The 16404-nt window shown below is 33.9% G+C and overlaps 1 protein-coding gene across 1 annotated transcript in view; it reads right to left on the bottom strand.

Annotated features, from left to right (window-relative positions):
* The window catches only part of LOC150098758 (chitinase domain-containing protein 1), a 191632-nt gene that overhangs the window by 45441 nt on the left and 129787 nt on the right, over nucleotides 1-16404 (bottom strand). Inside the window, exons 7-8 of the mRNA XM_090404810.1 lie at nucleotides 13651-13743; nucleotides 8848-8946 (exon numbers count right to left, since the gene is read on the bottom strand). Of these exons, the coding sequence (XP_090260936.1) occupies nucleotides 8848-8946; nucleotides 13651-13743 (192 nt within the window). The remainder of the gene's footprint in view (nucleotides 1-8847; nucleotides 8947-13650; nucleotides 13744-16404) is intronic.

Here is a 16404-nt window from a genome sequence, read left to right as displayed (position 1 = left end):
AGCTAATGTAAGGTAACTAAAATAAGGTCAATAATTTTCTAACTTATTAAAAAAATTAAATAAATATATACATAAACAAAATAAAGTTAGGAAAGGTGAGCAGATTTGAAAAGTGCTATCTCCTCCAAAAGGGGATAGACACAGATCATCAGATATATTTAAGTTAGGACAATGAAGTAAAGTTTCATGCATTTTTATAAAGACATTCTACGAGGAAACAACTTTTATGAAGGATTCTTGTCTTATATCCTTATTTACTAATATTCCTTTATTTGATACCATTGAATTATTTCAAGAAGCATTTCCTTCAGATATTGTTAAACTATTTTATTTTGTAATGCATTCTGGTTATTTCTCCTTTAAAAACAAATTATATCAATAAATCAAAGGAACAGTCATTGGCAATTCTATTTATTGCCAACTTACAAACTTCTTCATGGAACACTTTGAACAATGTATTTTTGATGACATTTCACCTAGACCTGTACATCAGCAAGATTTCTGGATGATATTTTTGCAATTTGGAATGGCTCTACCTCTGATTTACAACAGTTTCTCTCCTAATTAAATGCACTTCATCCCAGGATTTAATTCGAAATAGAAATACATAACCAATTAGCCTTTTTAGATCTAATTCGTCATCAATGAGATGGTAGTCTATATTTTTCAGTTTATTTGAGGAAGACTGAATACAGGCCATTATATCCATGGTGAATCTCATCACCATCATAGTCAAAAGGCTAGAACTATTAAGACTTCAGTACATTGTGCTCATTTTTTATGTTCTTCAGACAAACTTTTACAGAAAGAATTACAACATATTATCAATACTTCCACCTTTTTTATCTACTTGTTTTAAGGATTCTTTCATCAAAAAAGCTTTTAACAGTTATGGTATCTCTACTTCATCCAGTACAGAAGAAATAACTTGCATCCATATCCCTTATGTGCATGATATTACTGATTGCATAGTGAAAGCTTTAAACCATTGAGTATTTTTGTTGCCTTTCACTTCATCTGAAAAATTTCCACCTTTCTCACTTCTAAGCACAAGCTCTACCACTAGGTTTTTCAGGAATCTACCAGATTCCTTGCCATTGTGGATTATTTTATTTTGGACAAACTGGAAGATTTGCTTTTATTCATCTATAAGAACATAAGTTTTATATTAAATATCATGAGCCTGAATAGTCTGGACTTGCAGAGTATGCAATTAATGCTAAACATAGTTTGCTGGAACAAGACAAGAGTCCATCATAAAAGTCATTTCCTTATAGAACATCTTTATAAAAAAAGCATGTGAAACTTTACTTCACTGTCCTAACTTAAACAAATCTGATAGTCTACATTGATATCCTTTGTGGGAGAGGAAAGATTAACAGATTGGAAAAGTACTAACTTTATTTTGTTTATATATATATTTATATATATATATTTTTAATAAGTTAGAAAATGATTGACCCTATTCAGTTATCTTACATTAGCTACTCAGGTAGCACTTTTTAGACATGTCTGATCTATTAGTGTTGTCTGTTTAGAATGCTGTTCTGTGATCCTGTACTGATGATGTCTAAGATACTCAGGCAAAAATTCTTAAAGTAACACAGTTTTCCTCTGTTTGTACACTATCCCTGTAAAACAATAATCAATGAATAATCGAACATTCATTGATTATTGTTTTACAGGGATAGTGTAAAACTATAGGAGCACCTCATTTATTAAAGAAAATTATTGTGAAATTACATAAATCCTTTTAGGATGTAAGACAAAATTTCCATCTGTGACTGAAATACTAATCTTCACCTTATTTCAAGACAAATTTTAAAATTGATATTTGCTAATAATTGTCTTCTTGACTGAAAAAAAAAAAAATTGCATGCACCAAAATGATATATATAGTTCATTATCTTGTGAACAGTTTGAAAATAAACTGTAATCATAAATATATGTAATAGTGGCCTGGTTGGCCAATGGTTAACATACCCATTCTATAACCACACAGTTAATTAATTCTCACAACAGCATTAATTAACTATAGATTTCACTTTAGGAGCATGCGCCTATACATTCCTACTCCCATCCAGTCAAGAAGACAAATATTATCAAATATCAATTTTAAAATTTCTTCATTTCATAAAATACTAGTACCGGGAAATAAGGTGAAGTAGTGCTTTTTTCTTAAAACAATAGGTGGTGCATTGTGTTAGTAGGAATAGGAATAGGAACTATGCATTGTGTTAGTAGGAATAGTTTAAAATTAAAATGATACAATATCTGTATATCACATGTCACTATTAATAAAGGTGCTGGTACTTCATCCAAATGCATACCATGCCAAAAAAAGCACTGAAGTGAAGATTAATATTTTTTATTATTATTATTTACAGCATTTCCTTGGAGTCTGGAGACTCATCATGGGAGACTCAAATCAACCATTATACACATATATCCTAACATACCTCTCCTGAATCCATTCACTGTCAGGGAACTCACTATCAATTCTGGCAATCTGTTCCTTACTCACCACTCTCCATACGAAAAATTTGGTCTGCACATCCCCTACTAACCACACTCTTACACAACTTCCATGGATGCCCCTAGTTGTCTATTTGCTTTATATTGGAAAATTTCACTTTAACAAATTTCATAAAACCCCTTTAATATCTTAAAAGTTTCTATCATATTTCCTCTTTTTCGCTATCAACTAAACTTTGTTACACACAAACTTTCAACCTATCCTTGTAAGAAGTATTCCTGTTTGGCTAATTCTCTATCATAGTCTCATTTAGCCTTCCTTACCATACTAGTCACCCTTCTTGCTTGCATTCTGTACTACTCATGAGTATACTGATTACTTTTTTCTTTATATTTCCTCTACAATGTTTTCTTTTTTGCAGATCTTGCTTTCTATCCCTACTCATCCACTTAATTCTAACTTGGTTTATCCTCCTGATCTGGGGGTATGCAGTCTGATACTGCTACTCTCAAGCAATCATCTCTGACCACTTGCATGCACTACTGACATTCTTTCCTTGTAGCTTCTCAAGCCATGGCACTGTTCCAAGATGACTCCTGAGTCTCTCATAATCACCAGCCTTGTAACTGAACATAAACCCTTCTTGACAGAGAACTCCACGTGTTTGGCAACTTCCCAGAACAAGATCACATGGTCACTCTCCTCAACTGGAGGCAGAGTGTCTACCTCGGTTATTGATACATCTTCTAATGCTATTATCAGATTCAACACCCTCAAACCCCTTGTCCCCCTCTATAACATGTTGGTTCATGTAATTAACCCTTAGCAATTGTATAAATCCCACTTCCATCTTGCCATGCCCCCTTTCCTCACTCCCATCAATGTCCCCCATAGTTAAAGTCTCCCACATTAATTGCTCAGCCTACATTCGTGCTGATTTGCCAATACACGGCATCTACATCTTCCTGTGGAACCACTTCTATAGCAGCATCCAACAATGTATTTTGTCCTATTTGCCTCTATCTCATGCCAGACAGTCTCAAATGAACCATCTCCCTCAGACCTAATATCCTCTTCAACTTTTACTTTTGTTTTTTCTTGTAATTATGCAGCTCTCATCGGCAATACCCCACCTTGTTCCTTCTATCCTCCCTGAAAATACAATATCGTTTACATTCTATCCCTGTAACTATATCATTTTCAGTCAACCAGGTCTCACTGATGCCAATAATTTTTCGTCAAGTTGAGCTTACCAATGCCAAAAGCTTCTCACCTTTATTCCTGATATTTCTTGCATTCATGTATATGCATTTCAACATCCCTTTGTACCCATAGTTATCCTTGTGTAATGTCATTACCAACCCATTTAAACTGGACACTGTGAAATTCCATTTGGCATTGCATAATCATTATTGTACCCATGCTCATTTATCACAGGGGTGGCCAGATATATGCTTGATTTCATCCTCCCTAATATCTCTAGTTTCCCTGGTTTTGCACTACCATACTCTCACTAAACAACACTTTCTCCAAACATCTAACTCCAAAACCATTTATATAGTCATTCAAGCATATATAAGTCCTTTCATCCATCAAATTAACTCCATACATTAATAAACTACACACCATTCCTCCTACAGAATCTTTTCATTGACCCATTGGCAATCATGACCCTGCTTCTCAGTTCTGTCCTATCATAGCGAGGCAGCAGTCTCACGTTGTTTACTTTCCTGCTCTTCATTTTCACTTCCACTAACAACTCTCATATTATCTTCTCTCATTGCAAATTTCTCACCTTTCAAATCATTTGTGCCAGCCAATGCAATCAACTCATTCACTCCATTCTTCTGCATACTTACAGCATCACTAACATCCTTTATCTTAGCACATGCTTTCGTCACTTTCTTATTAAGCATACCTCTTATCATTGAATCCCCACTCACTTTTATGCTTTTCCCATTCACTCTTTCTTTCATGCTCCATCCTTCCGTACCACACTCTAATCATTTCTCCATTTGCTCAAGCTCAGATTTTGTCCTGTGAAGGAGTCTGTGTAAGCATGCAATTTCTTTCTGCACTAGCATCTCATCATCCGCATTACTTTCAACAACTTCCTTCAAACTCTCATTCATATTTTGTGCATGATCACTCACTGCTTCACTTCTGCTACATTCTCCACAACACCTTGACAATCCAGCCTTACATCCTTATTATCAGTCACTTCATTCTTTTGCGACTTGCTTTTCTTATATTCACTTACAAAACGTTTCTGACAAATATTTTCTCCACTCTCACTCTTGTGCCACAAACCATTCCCTCTCAGCAATGAATACATTAAACATACTGAACTAAATTCCAGATGTTGATATCGGTCAACATTGATGTCTTGGTTGCCATTTTTCTAGTGCGTATTGGTGCCATAATGAAAAACAATTCTGAAAAGAATATCACTTAATAAAGATGACTAAACAACACGACTTAACTACAGAGTCATAAATATACAAATTTCCACCAAATATGTATACAGTGGTATCTCGCTAATCCGAACTAATAAAAACCGTGCTCGTTCAGATTAGTGACTTTTCCCGCAAGAGACAACAATAACTAGGTTTAAGACAAAAATAATCAGATTCTAATGTTACATCAATTTAATTCTGTAAATAAATGAAGTAACTGATAGAAAAAAAGCTACTGTATGTAATGTAAAACTCAAAAAATAATACAGTACACAAGCTTATTTTAGTAAAAATTTAGTTTGTATGTACCTGTATTATTCAGGATTCTAATTTAATAAAATTGCATAGTTCAGTACATAACTTAATAAATTTAGTTTAATCCTTTATCCCAGTGAGAGCAAACAAAGCTTGCGCCTGAAAATATCTTCAGGACTGAATATAGTGTTGTACTATCTTATCTGGGCAAGTAGTGCAACACTAAGGCAACTCATAGCAAAGGTGGAGCAAGCTACCAACACTCCTATCCCAGTATCTCCCATAATGCAAAACACATCTCCTTGTGGATATGTATACTGTTATGCATTAAGGGATTGGCCACTACCCAGACTAGTTTCGACCTTTATTGAGGTCTCTTCAGTGGGAGCCAGGCCCAGAGTTGGAGATACCAGGCAGAAGCAGTAGCAAGGTCATCTTTACCTATAGGAGTTGCCAAAAGGTTTGCCACCTTTTTTTTAAAAATTACTCTGGATTTAGAGAAAGATGTTGAAAGTTTATTTTTCACTAGGTTAGACTATAATAAATTTAGTTTAATCCTTTATCCCAGTATATTCAGTCCTGAAGATATTTTCAGGCGCAAACTTTGTTTGCTCTCACTGGGATAAAGGATTAAACTAAATTTATTATAGTCTAACCTAGTGAAAAATAAACTTTCAACATCTTTCTCTAAATCCAGAGTAAATTTTTAAAAAAAAGGTGGCAAACCTTGGCAACTCCTATAGGTAAATATGACCTTGCTACTGCTTCTGCCTGGCATCTCCAACTCTGGGCCTGGCTCCCACTGAAGAGACCTCAATAAAGGTCGAAACTAGTCTGGGTAGTTGCCAATCCCTTAATGCATAACAGTATACATATCCACAAGGAGATGTGTTTTGCATTATGGAAGATACTGGGATAGGAGTGTTGGTAGCTTGCTCCACCTTTGCTATGAGTTGCCTTGGTGTTGCACTACTTGCCCAGATAAGATAGTACAACACTATATTCAGTCCTGAAGATATTTTCAGGCGCAAACTTTGTTTGCTCTCACTGGGATAAAGGATTAAACTAAATTTATTATAGTCTAACCTAGTGAAAAATAAACTTTCAACAGTACATAACTTAATTTGCATAAGAAATATTACTTTCTTGTACACAACACAAAGAGAGTATCCCCCCACAAAAAAAAAGTTTTACAAAATAACACAAAAAAGTTTTATTTCTTTGTAAAAAAGTCGATGATTTTCTTTTGCTTCTTGGAAGCCAAACTTTTTTTCAAATGCTTCTTAAAAATGCTGTATTTTCAGAGCTGTATTAGCAATAAAATTTTGTGGAATGGCATATCATTCTGCTTTGCCCATTCTATACATATATTAAAACTGTCAACTGCCTCATCATGTTTTACTTTTATTCTTCGAGTCTTTTATCGTGAGCATCGTCTTCTAATTCATTCTGTAGTGTCATATTTAAATTTATAATTTTAGCGTCAGATTTGATTTCGAATTCACTTTCGGTTCTACCTGTAATCCATTCCGTAACATCTGTTTGTGAAATTTCAACATCTGGATTTATATTTTTAACCAAATTATGCATGTTTTGAATTTCATCTTTTTGTGTATCACCGTAGTTATCTTGGTAAATTCTAGAAGGCCACAGTTTTTTCCCATGACGCTCGAATTGCCTCAGGTTCGACGGCTTCCCAAGCAGCAGCAACTGAGAATGCTACATCCTTAATTATTAATAGTATACAAAATAATATTACGTAATAAATAAAACTTTTTTTCTCTCTTTCAAACTGCAGTTCAGATTACTGGAGGGTTCGGACTAAAGAGGTTCGGATTAGCGAGATACCACTGTAACAGTTTCACTGTTTTCAGTCACAGATGCTAATTTTACCTTAGGCAAAATTAGCATCTGTGACTGTAACATGATGTAAATCAGACAAATTAGTCTGATTTACATCATGAAGGATTTATGTAATTTCATCATTTTATTTAACCACCTAACTGCCCATACAAATAAAATATATCAAAAATATATGCTTCATATCCATATTATTCCTATAATATCCAAAGATTATATTGATTTCAATAGACACTTTCCATCCATGTAATTATGGATATAAATATACCGTTCAAGTCTGATACCGTGGTTAATAAAATGACTCAGAGATGCACATATAGTCATACACCATCCCAGTAAAACCACAATAGCCATCAAAATCTCTTTCAAAATTAAAAACAAAATTTTTGCCCATTCTTACACATATCTTACAATTGAAAGCACCTAATCTTCTGAATTAGTTCAGTAAAATAATAATATAACATCTGGATATAATGTCTTAAGTGTGCAAAAAACAGTAAGAGGTTACAAAAATAAATAAACATTTTTGAATTTGGTGCCCTTACTCCCTACCATTCTATCACGTGTTTGTAAAATATTAATATCCCATCTACAGAGTGAGTAGGATCTAAGAACAAAGCTTAATATTTTAAGAAATAAACAGCAATTGGGGAATTCACCAATCAGTAAAATAAAAATATTAATTTCACTTTAAACAGAATAAAAATATTATAAAAAGTTAAACAAAATCTAATTAAATAAATAATACAAAAATATAGAAAGAAACTATATTTTCTAAAATATTCTTGTATTGTATTCATTCTTCATATATATATATATATATATATATATATATGTCATCACAATATTATTTCAATGTTCCCTGCAAAGAATTTTCTCTACGATGAATTTTCTGGTGAAGAATCTGTCCTGTGATGAATTTTCTCTGTGAAAAATCTTTTCTATGAGAAGAATTTTCCTGCAGCAAATTGTCAGAAAAATTGTGGGTGAAAAATATTTTGTGAACTTCAGGTAAGCATATTATGTCTTTTAAATACCATGCTCTGGTTCTTTCGCCTGTTCTGTAGGAAGAAAAACCTTGCTACTTCTGTAAGAAACTTATTGACTCACTTTTGGCTGAAAGCTCATATAAAGGTTTTTCACATATTGATATGATGCACATTCATCTCATCTCCCCTTTTCATGTTGAACTCGACAGCCTATCATGGCAGAGTAACTTGACTTTTTAAAAACCTAAATATTACTTATGTAATATTAGGTTTTTAAATATTATTATTGTGTACTATATTATATTTTTGTGTACTATAGCTGTAAATTTCGTGTGCTCTTCTGGCTGGTTTGCCTGTTTTGAAGGATGAAAAAAACCATGCCACCTCTGTATGAGGCCAATTAATTCATCTCATTGAAAAGTCCCGATAAGTTTTCACATTTTAGATGGCATTTCAACCCAGGTCTTTCCAACCAAAGGGCTTCATCTATACTGACTAGGTCACAGAGCTCATGCAAATTTGTCTTTAAAAATCATATCATCAATAATGATGATGAACTTTTCAGCCCACCTAAACTCTAATAAACTTGTTTTTAAGTTCTGTTTCAAAAAAAAAAAAAAAAAAAAAAAAAAAAAAACCATTATAATATTAATATCAAACAGAATTCACCGAAGGAAAATCATCTATGCTACATACATTCCACTAAATGGAATGTCATTAGGAAAGAAATCATATCTAGATTGAAAATTTAATTTAGTTCTGAATTTATTCAACATTTTAAATGATAATTTTAACTAATTTGAAATCTCACCTTTGTGGACTAGAATAATCATATGTCATTAGGCTAAAGGCATAAACATATGGTGCTAGTTTGAGGAAATCTGCTCTAGTAAACATACCCACAACATTCCTGTAAAAGAAAAAAAAAAGTTATTAGCTTCTTAATATCATCGTCTAGTGTATATTTATATTCTCAAAGGGTATATCACAGACCTGATACTTTTCAACAACTTTTTTCCAAATTTCAAATCAAATATATATACACATTTTTTTATATCGTTACTCCCACCCACAAAAGGTTATTTGCAAACTTATAGTACTTGTACCGTGGGAGAGTTAAGAATGTTTTTTTAGTGTGTGTGTATATATGTTAAAGATACCAAGCTATTTTATATATATAAACTTGGTTTTAACCCTATTTCCCAAGTAAGCAAACAGACAAGTAAGTCAAGTTTGCGCTGCAAGTTGTACAAGTCTGGGCGACTCCGCACATAGCGCAAGTCTGAGGCAACTCGTGGTAAAGGTGGAATAAGCTCTAATCACTATTCTTAGTATTTATCCCTAATGCAAAGCACATCTCCTTGCGGAGATGTATAATGCTATGCATTAAAGGCAGGGGCCACTACCCAGACCGGTTTCGACCTTTATTGAGGTCTCATCAATGGGAGCCAGGCTTAGAAATACCAAGGTTTAAGTAATACAGAGCTTATAAATTTTACCAAAACAAGTTGCCATAAGGTGCTTTGACCTTATTAAATAAAAATCTCAGGATGAGAGATAGATGTAGAAAGTTTTTTTTAACCTTGGGTATAATATACGTTAAAGATACCAAGCTATTTTATATATATAAACTTGGTTTTAATCCTATTTCCCAAGTAAGCAAACAGACAAGTAAGTCAAGTCTGCGCCTGCAAGTAGTACAAGTCTGAAGCAACTCGTGGTAAAACCTTTACTACAAGTTGCCTCAGACTTGCACTCAGGCTTAAGGCTCAGCCCTAAGAAACAATCCAAACCTCAACAAATTTGGTTGCATGAGACTGCCCCAAATTTCGGAAACCTACATCAGAAGATCTTCAGCCCAAACGGCCAAGAATACCCTACATTGCCCACTAGGGAGCACCATCAGGACTTTTAGGAGAAAGAATAGCTTCCTGCTTCATCCTCATTTACTGTGTATTGTGCTTGCGTGCATGTGTCTTGTTTCTAAGTTCCTGTGAAAATGGCAATGCGATGTTACCGAAATATTGGAAGTGTATTAAAATTTATTTTAATGTATATTCTATTGTATGTTGTAATTTCCTTAAGCTATTTAGTAAGCATGTATAATCAACATCTAAGCCTTTCCATGAGAATTAATATTGCTTGATATAATATCCTATTTACACTATAACTATAGTGTTTTGAACAGCTTTCCTCTTGGCATCTTGTTATATGCCTTTTCCAGATTAACAAAACTTAAGTACAAATCCTTGTTATATTCCCAAGATTTTGTCTTAAAGTGAAAATCTGACCATATTTGGCCTGAACCCAGATTGTTCTCCTCCAAGCGTTCCTTTCACAATTTTTCTTAGCCTTTTCTGAAGTATTCTTGCATAAATCTTCCAGGAACACTCAATAGGGAAATTTCTTTGTAATTCTCACATTCAGTTTTATTTCCCATTTTATAGATGGGTCTTATGAGAGGTCCACTACAATCATCTGAAATTTGACCCTCTGACTGAGACTTCAGAATTATGCAGTGCAGCTACTTTAAAATTTACATGTTCAGAAATGTTCAAATATGTTCATATTTGAACATTTCTGGTCAAACATCATCTACACCAGCTCCTTTCTACCTATTTCAGGTTTTTGACAGCTTCTTCTACTTCAAGTAATGATATGTATTTCTGACTGAATTCTTGTTGAGTGTTCCCTACCCTTGCTGTCACTACTTGTTTCATTTAGCAACCTTTCAAAGTAATTACTTCAAGCATCTAGAATATCTTTATCTTCATATTAAACAATATTTTTTCTTGACCACAGAAGCTATGTAAATTGACTATTTGGGAAATGTTGATCAAGTATCTGAGAAAAAACTATTTTAATACCTACTAGTTTCACCAACTTCGGCTGTTGGCATCTTCAGGGTACAGAACTGATGCTAGGACTAAAGCTAACAAAACATGTTACAGACTAGACTTTAACAGAATTCTAATTATAAATTAGAAGAGGATTACTGCTCTAGTATTTTTAAAGAAGCTACAACAGCCACCCGTTCTGCAGAAAATCTTACTAGCAACCAAGGTTTAATCTTATCCGAGATCTGGAAGACTCTAATTAGATCTCTAAACACACAAGAAATGAACTTTAGTACAAACTATAAAACATTCCTAAACAACAACAAGTGAAATCATGTGCACGCCACACGTCTAATTATAAATTACAAAACAACATTTAACGTGTATTGTACATGTTCAGTGTTGTTTTGTAATTTATAATTAGAATTCTGTTAAAGTCTAGTCTATAATATGTTTTGTTAGCTTTAGTCCTATCATCAGTTCTGTACCCTGAAGATGCCAACAGCTAAAGTTGGTGAAACTAGTTGGTATTAAAATAGTTTTTTCTCAGATATTTGATCAACATTTCCCAAATAGTCAATTTACATATCTTTATCTTCAGTTTTAACGTCCCCTTTATCATCCCTAGTTCCTTTTACAGTACTCTGTAAGTTTTTTCAATGGCTTCAGAATATTTTGTAACCTTCCTGATATCATTTCTATGTCTTCCCAATACTTTTTTAGGTAGTTTTACACAGTGCTTCACTTTTTACATTTTTCTCTTTATTCCCTAAAAGAAGAAGCTGTCTCACTTGCCAGCCAGGAACTTTTGATATTCTTTCTTCTTTTCCTTGACTGTTTCTTTGATTTCCTGAGTCCATCATGAAGTTCTGATTTTTCTACCCTTAGAGACAACATCACCACATTGGCTGAATCAGTCAATGTTTATTCAGGATCTGCAAGTGAATCTCCAAGGTTTGGTTCTTGGTTTTAAACTATTTAATTTTTTCTCATATAATGTTTGTGTTTTTCAGTCTATGGTTCACTATGACAGTTGCTCAACTCTGATTCATTTAAAACTTACACATTTTTCTTTTTAATATGATATTCAATTTTATTCTGCTGAAAACTAAATGATCACTCCCTATTTCAAATCCTCTGTATATTCTGCAGCCTGAGATTGCTATTGACAATAACATAGTCAATGAGACTTTTCTTATTTCTTGCCTATTCTTTCCATGTGAATTTGTGCATTTATTTATGTTAAAACTATGTTTTAACATAAATAAATGCACAAGTAGTGTTAGTAATAACTAGTCCATGTTTTGAATACAAGTCCAGCAGGTATTTACCATTATTATTAGCTTTGTGCCTTTCTCTGCATTTTCCCAAAACATTTCTATATATCTGGTAATGTGTCTGCTATGGTTTATGGTCTAGTATGGTTTTATTGTTTGTGTCTGGTTCCCAATACTTTTTTAGCTAGTTTTACACAGTGCTTCACTTTTTACATTTTTCTCTGTATTCTCTAAAAGAAGAAGCTGTCTTTTATTGTTATGGTTCTATATATCTAGTAATTATTCAAAACATTTCTATATATACAGAAAAAGAATTTTTTATATATATATATATATATATATATATATATATGTGTGTGTGTGTGTGTGTATGTGTGCTGGCCTGGTTGGCCAAGTGGTTAGCATATCCACTCTCCAGCCAAGAGGCTGTGGGTTTGAATCCTGTGTAGGCATGGATGTTTCTAATTCCTCTCCCAATATGGACTGGGTCACCATTGGAGTAGTAGACCCAAACCTCACACAATGGGAGAGGCCTTCACCCTGCAGTGAGTAGAAAAAAAATATATATACACACATACTGCTTGGAAAGAAATCAAGTGAGAACTTGATTCACTGTGAGAACATGCACAGTGAAGGCACCCACCTTAATAACATGCAGGACCACCCTTCACTGTGATGACTGCAGCAATCTTATGGGGCATACTTTCCACAAGAGTATGACAGCCATCAATAGAATGGATGATAAATGCACATAAACACAAGAAAGATATTTAATTAACCAAATATTTCGGTCTGGAAATAGCAGACCATCTTCAGTGGTATTACAAGAACAGTTTAAAAAAATACAAGCTAGAATACTAACAATAGATCGTTAAAAATAAAACTTCTTCTAGCTTGTATTTTTTTTAAAACTGTTCTTGTAATACTGAGGATGGTCTGCTATTTCCAGACCAAAATATTTGGTTAAATAAATATCTTTCTTGTGGTTACGTGCATATATCAGTCAGTCTTATGTCACAAGTATCCTTAAAACAGCAAAAGTAAAAAAATACTCAGTAGAAAGTAGAGTGAAGAAAACAAGAAGAAAAGTACAGAAAAGGAGAAATAATGCAAAAGGCCAGCATCATCACTGGGATTCCCTCACCCCTCCTCCTCTACCACAAAAAAGTCCCTGACATCAAGGTGTTTGAGAAAACTTCAGATACTGAATAATGTGATTTCATTATTCAGTATCTGAATAATGAAATCACATTATTCAGTAAAAGTACTTTTCCAACATATCTATTTTCAGAAATTACAACATGAAAGAAGGATAGTCCAAAGATAGGCCAATCAAATGAAGAATAAATATGTCAGTCAATAGTGGCTAGTCACTATAGCATACATTGTAACAGGTTTAGGAGGAAAAAAGCTGCAAAATTAGGTTAGGTTGAAATATTTACATGGAAAAAAAGTGAAAGCAGAAAATGAAATTATATATATCCAATTACTAAAACTCACCCATAATAAACTGGAGGAGGAATTACTAAAATCAGCAATAGGCTTTCCTGGTGAAGAATATCTGCAATTCCATGAATCAGTTCAGTCAATTCACTATATTGAAAAACAAAATATGCTTTTAGTAATAAAATCATTATTCACACATAAAATCACAATAAAATAACAAAATAATAAATACCTGATACAAAAAAATATCAGGGATTTATTAGAATTTGAGCTAGTATACAGAATTACAAAAAAATTAAAAGAGCTAAGCACTGGAAGAATTCTAATCATATATGTACAGTGCAAGCTTAAATAAATTCTTTAGTGCAAAAGGAAAAATACTCAATTCATTTACTTGAAACACAAATTTCTTATCTTTTATTTATGTATTAGGCCAAGAGCTCTGTTATGGCCAAGTAATTTGGCATTCATTAATCTAATTTTACTCAGATAGAACACTTAATCTAATCTTAACAGTTTGCTGCTGTCTGTTGTTCTTATGTATGATCAATATGACTGAGTGAGATGACCCGGTCTGCTATTTCCATTATGAGACCAAGTCATTACACTCAGTCAAAAAAAACTCTTATAAACATTTCTTACCACTGTAGGTAAGATGTGAACCCACCTTTCCATATCCAAAACACATGTTGTTGTAACTATGCCATGGAGGTGTTTAAAAAGATTTCATTTGTTTTATTATATTTATACTGTACCTACCATATTTTATCATTTATGTATTAAATAGTATTTAATAAATAAAACAGTCAAAGCTGTATAACTGAGAGGAGACCTCCACATAGCCTTTAAAGGAATGCGGAGAACCGACCAGGGCTTCTGACCTAATGTCCAATCCTCACCTTCTCGTGGTGCACCCTGTTGGGTATCTACTTTGATACTGAACGAACGAGGATGGGCTGGCAATTTGGGATTTAGCCGACCAAATTGTATTCTTATTGGTTAAACCAAAATAAAAAATGATGGTACAACATGACAAAATTTCATGCCGGCTGGGGCGTCGCCCGGTTAAACAAGGCCCCCGTTGTTTTCGCCAGGGAACCAGGGCGAACAGCGAAAAGTCAGCTACTGGAACAAATCTGAAAACAAACCCCAACTCAACATCACCAGAGTTAAAGATCGGTACTATCAACGTAAGAAGCCTGAATGGCAAAGAAATGGAGCTAGCTGAGGAATTAGATAAGTACCAGATCGACATAATAGGGGTGACTGAAACAAAAAAGATCAAAACTGGTGAGATCTTTCTGAGCAATAAATACAAAATGTTATATTCAGGCAATGACAATCAAGGAAAAGAAGGAGTAGCCATAGTATTCAACACAAAATACGAGGCTAATCTTCTTGAATGGCAGTCAGTCTCAAGTAGAGTAATGTGGGCAAATATGAGAATGGGGAACTGGACAATGAGACTTATTTGTGCCTATGGTCCCACAGAAGGTTCTACTAAGGTAGAAGTGGAGGAATTTTTTGAGGCTTTAGAAAAAGCAACTGACACAATGAAAAAGGAAAAGTTGGTCCTTGTTGGGGATCTAAATAGTAGAGTAGGAAATGATTGTGAGACATACAAAAATATTTTGGGAAAATTTGGAGAAAAGAGCAAAGCTAATAATAATGGCAAATATCTGTTGGATTTCTGCTCAGGACATGGACTGGTTATTACTAACACCATGTTCCAACATAAAAATGTGCACAAATTCACATGGAGAGAAGAGGCTAGGAATAAGAAAAGTCTAATTGACTATGTTATTGTTGATAGTGATGTTTTCTCCCTGGTGCAGGACACCAGAGTGTACAGAGGATTTGAAATTGGAAGTGATCACTATTTAGTCTTGAGCAGAATAAAATTGAATTTCATATTGAAAAGAATAACTTGTACGAAAGTTTTAAAGCGAATGAAATTTGAGCAGCTCCCAGATGCGAACTGTAGACTAAAATACACAAAGATTATTGAAGGAAAAATGAAAGGGTTTGAGAACTATAACCAAACCTTGGAGATTCAGTGGCAAGCATTGAAGAAAACCCTGATTGATTCAGTCAGAGAGGCATGTGGTGAGGTTGTCTGCAAGGATAGAAAAATCAGCACTCCCTGGTGGACACAGGAAGTTAAAGAAGCAGTGAAGGAAAAGAAGAAAGCATATCAAAAGTTCCTGTCAAATAAGTCAGCTTGTGCTCTTAGAGAATATAGAGACAAATGCAAGAATGCTAAATACTGTGTAAAACTAGCTAAACAAAAGTCATGGGAGGACTTTGGCAAGAATATAGAAAATAAATATCAAGAAGGTGGCAAAATATTCTGGAGGTTGTTGAAGAAGCTTAGGAATGGAGGAAAGAGTGCTGTAAAAGGAATTAGAGATGATAAAGGTGAAATGAAAACAGGAGAAAAAGATATCCTTGAAGTATGGAGTAATTACTTTGAAAAACTGCTAAATGAAACAAGCAGTGATGACAGCACAGTGATAAAAAACACTGACCAGGCATGCAGTCAGGAATACATATCCATACTTGAAGTAGAAAAAGCCATCAAAGGCTTGAAATGTGGAAAGGCAGCAGGAGTAGATGATATTCGACCAGAAATGCTGAAGTATGGTGGTATAAGAGTCTTACAGTGGCTGCACTGCATAGTTCAGAAAGCCTGGACAGAGGGACGAATTCCCGATGATTGGAGTAGAGCTCTCATAGTACCCATATATAAAAAGGGAAATAAAACTGAATGTGAGAATTACAGAGGTATTTCCCTACTGAGTGTTCCTG

This window comes from Typopeltis vanoorti, chromosome 15, assembly GCF_054136105.1.
Source record: "Typopeltis vanoorti isolate ZY-2024b chromosome 15, IOZ_Tvanoo_1.0, whole genome shotgun sequence".
NCBI lineage: Eukaryota > Metazoa > Arthropoda > Arachnida > Uropygi > Thelyphonidae > Typopeltis > Typopeltis vanoorti.
This window is presented reverse-complemented; position numbering and strand designations above follow the sequence as displayed.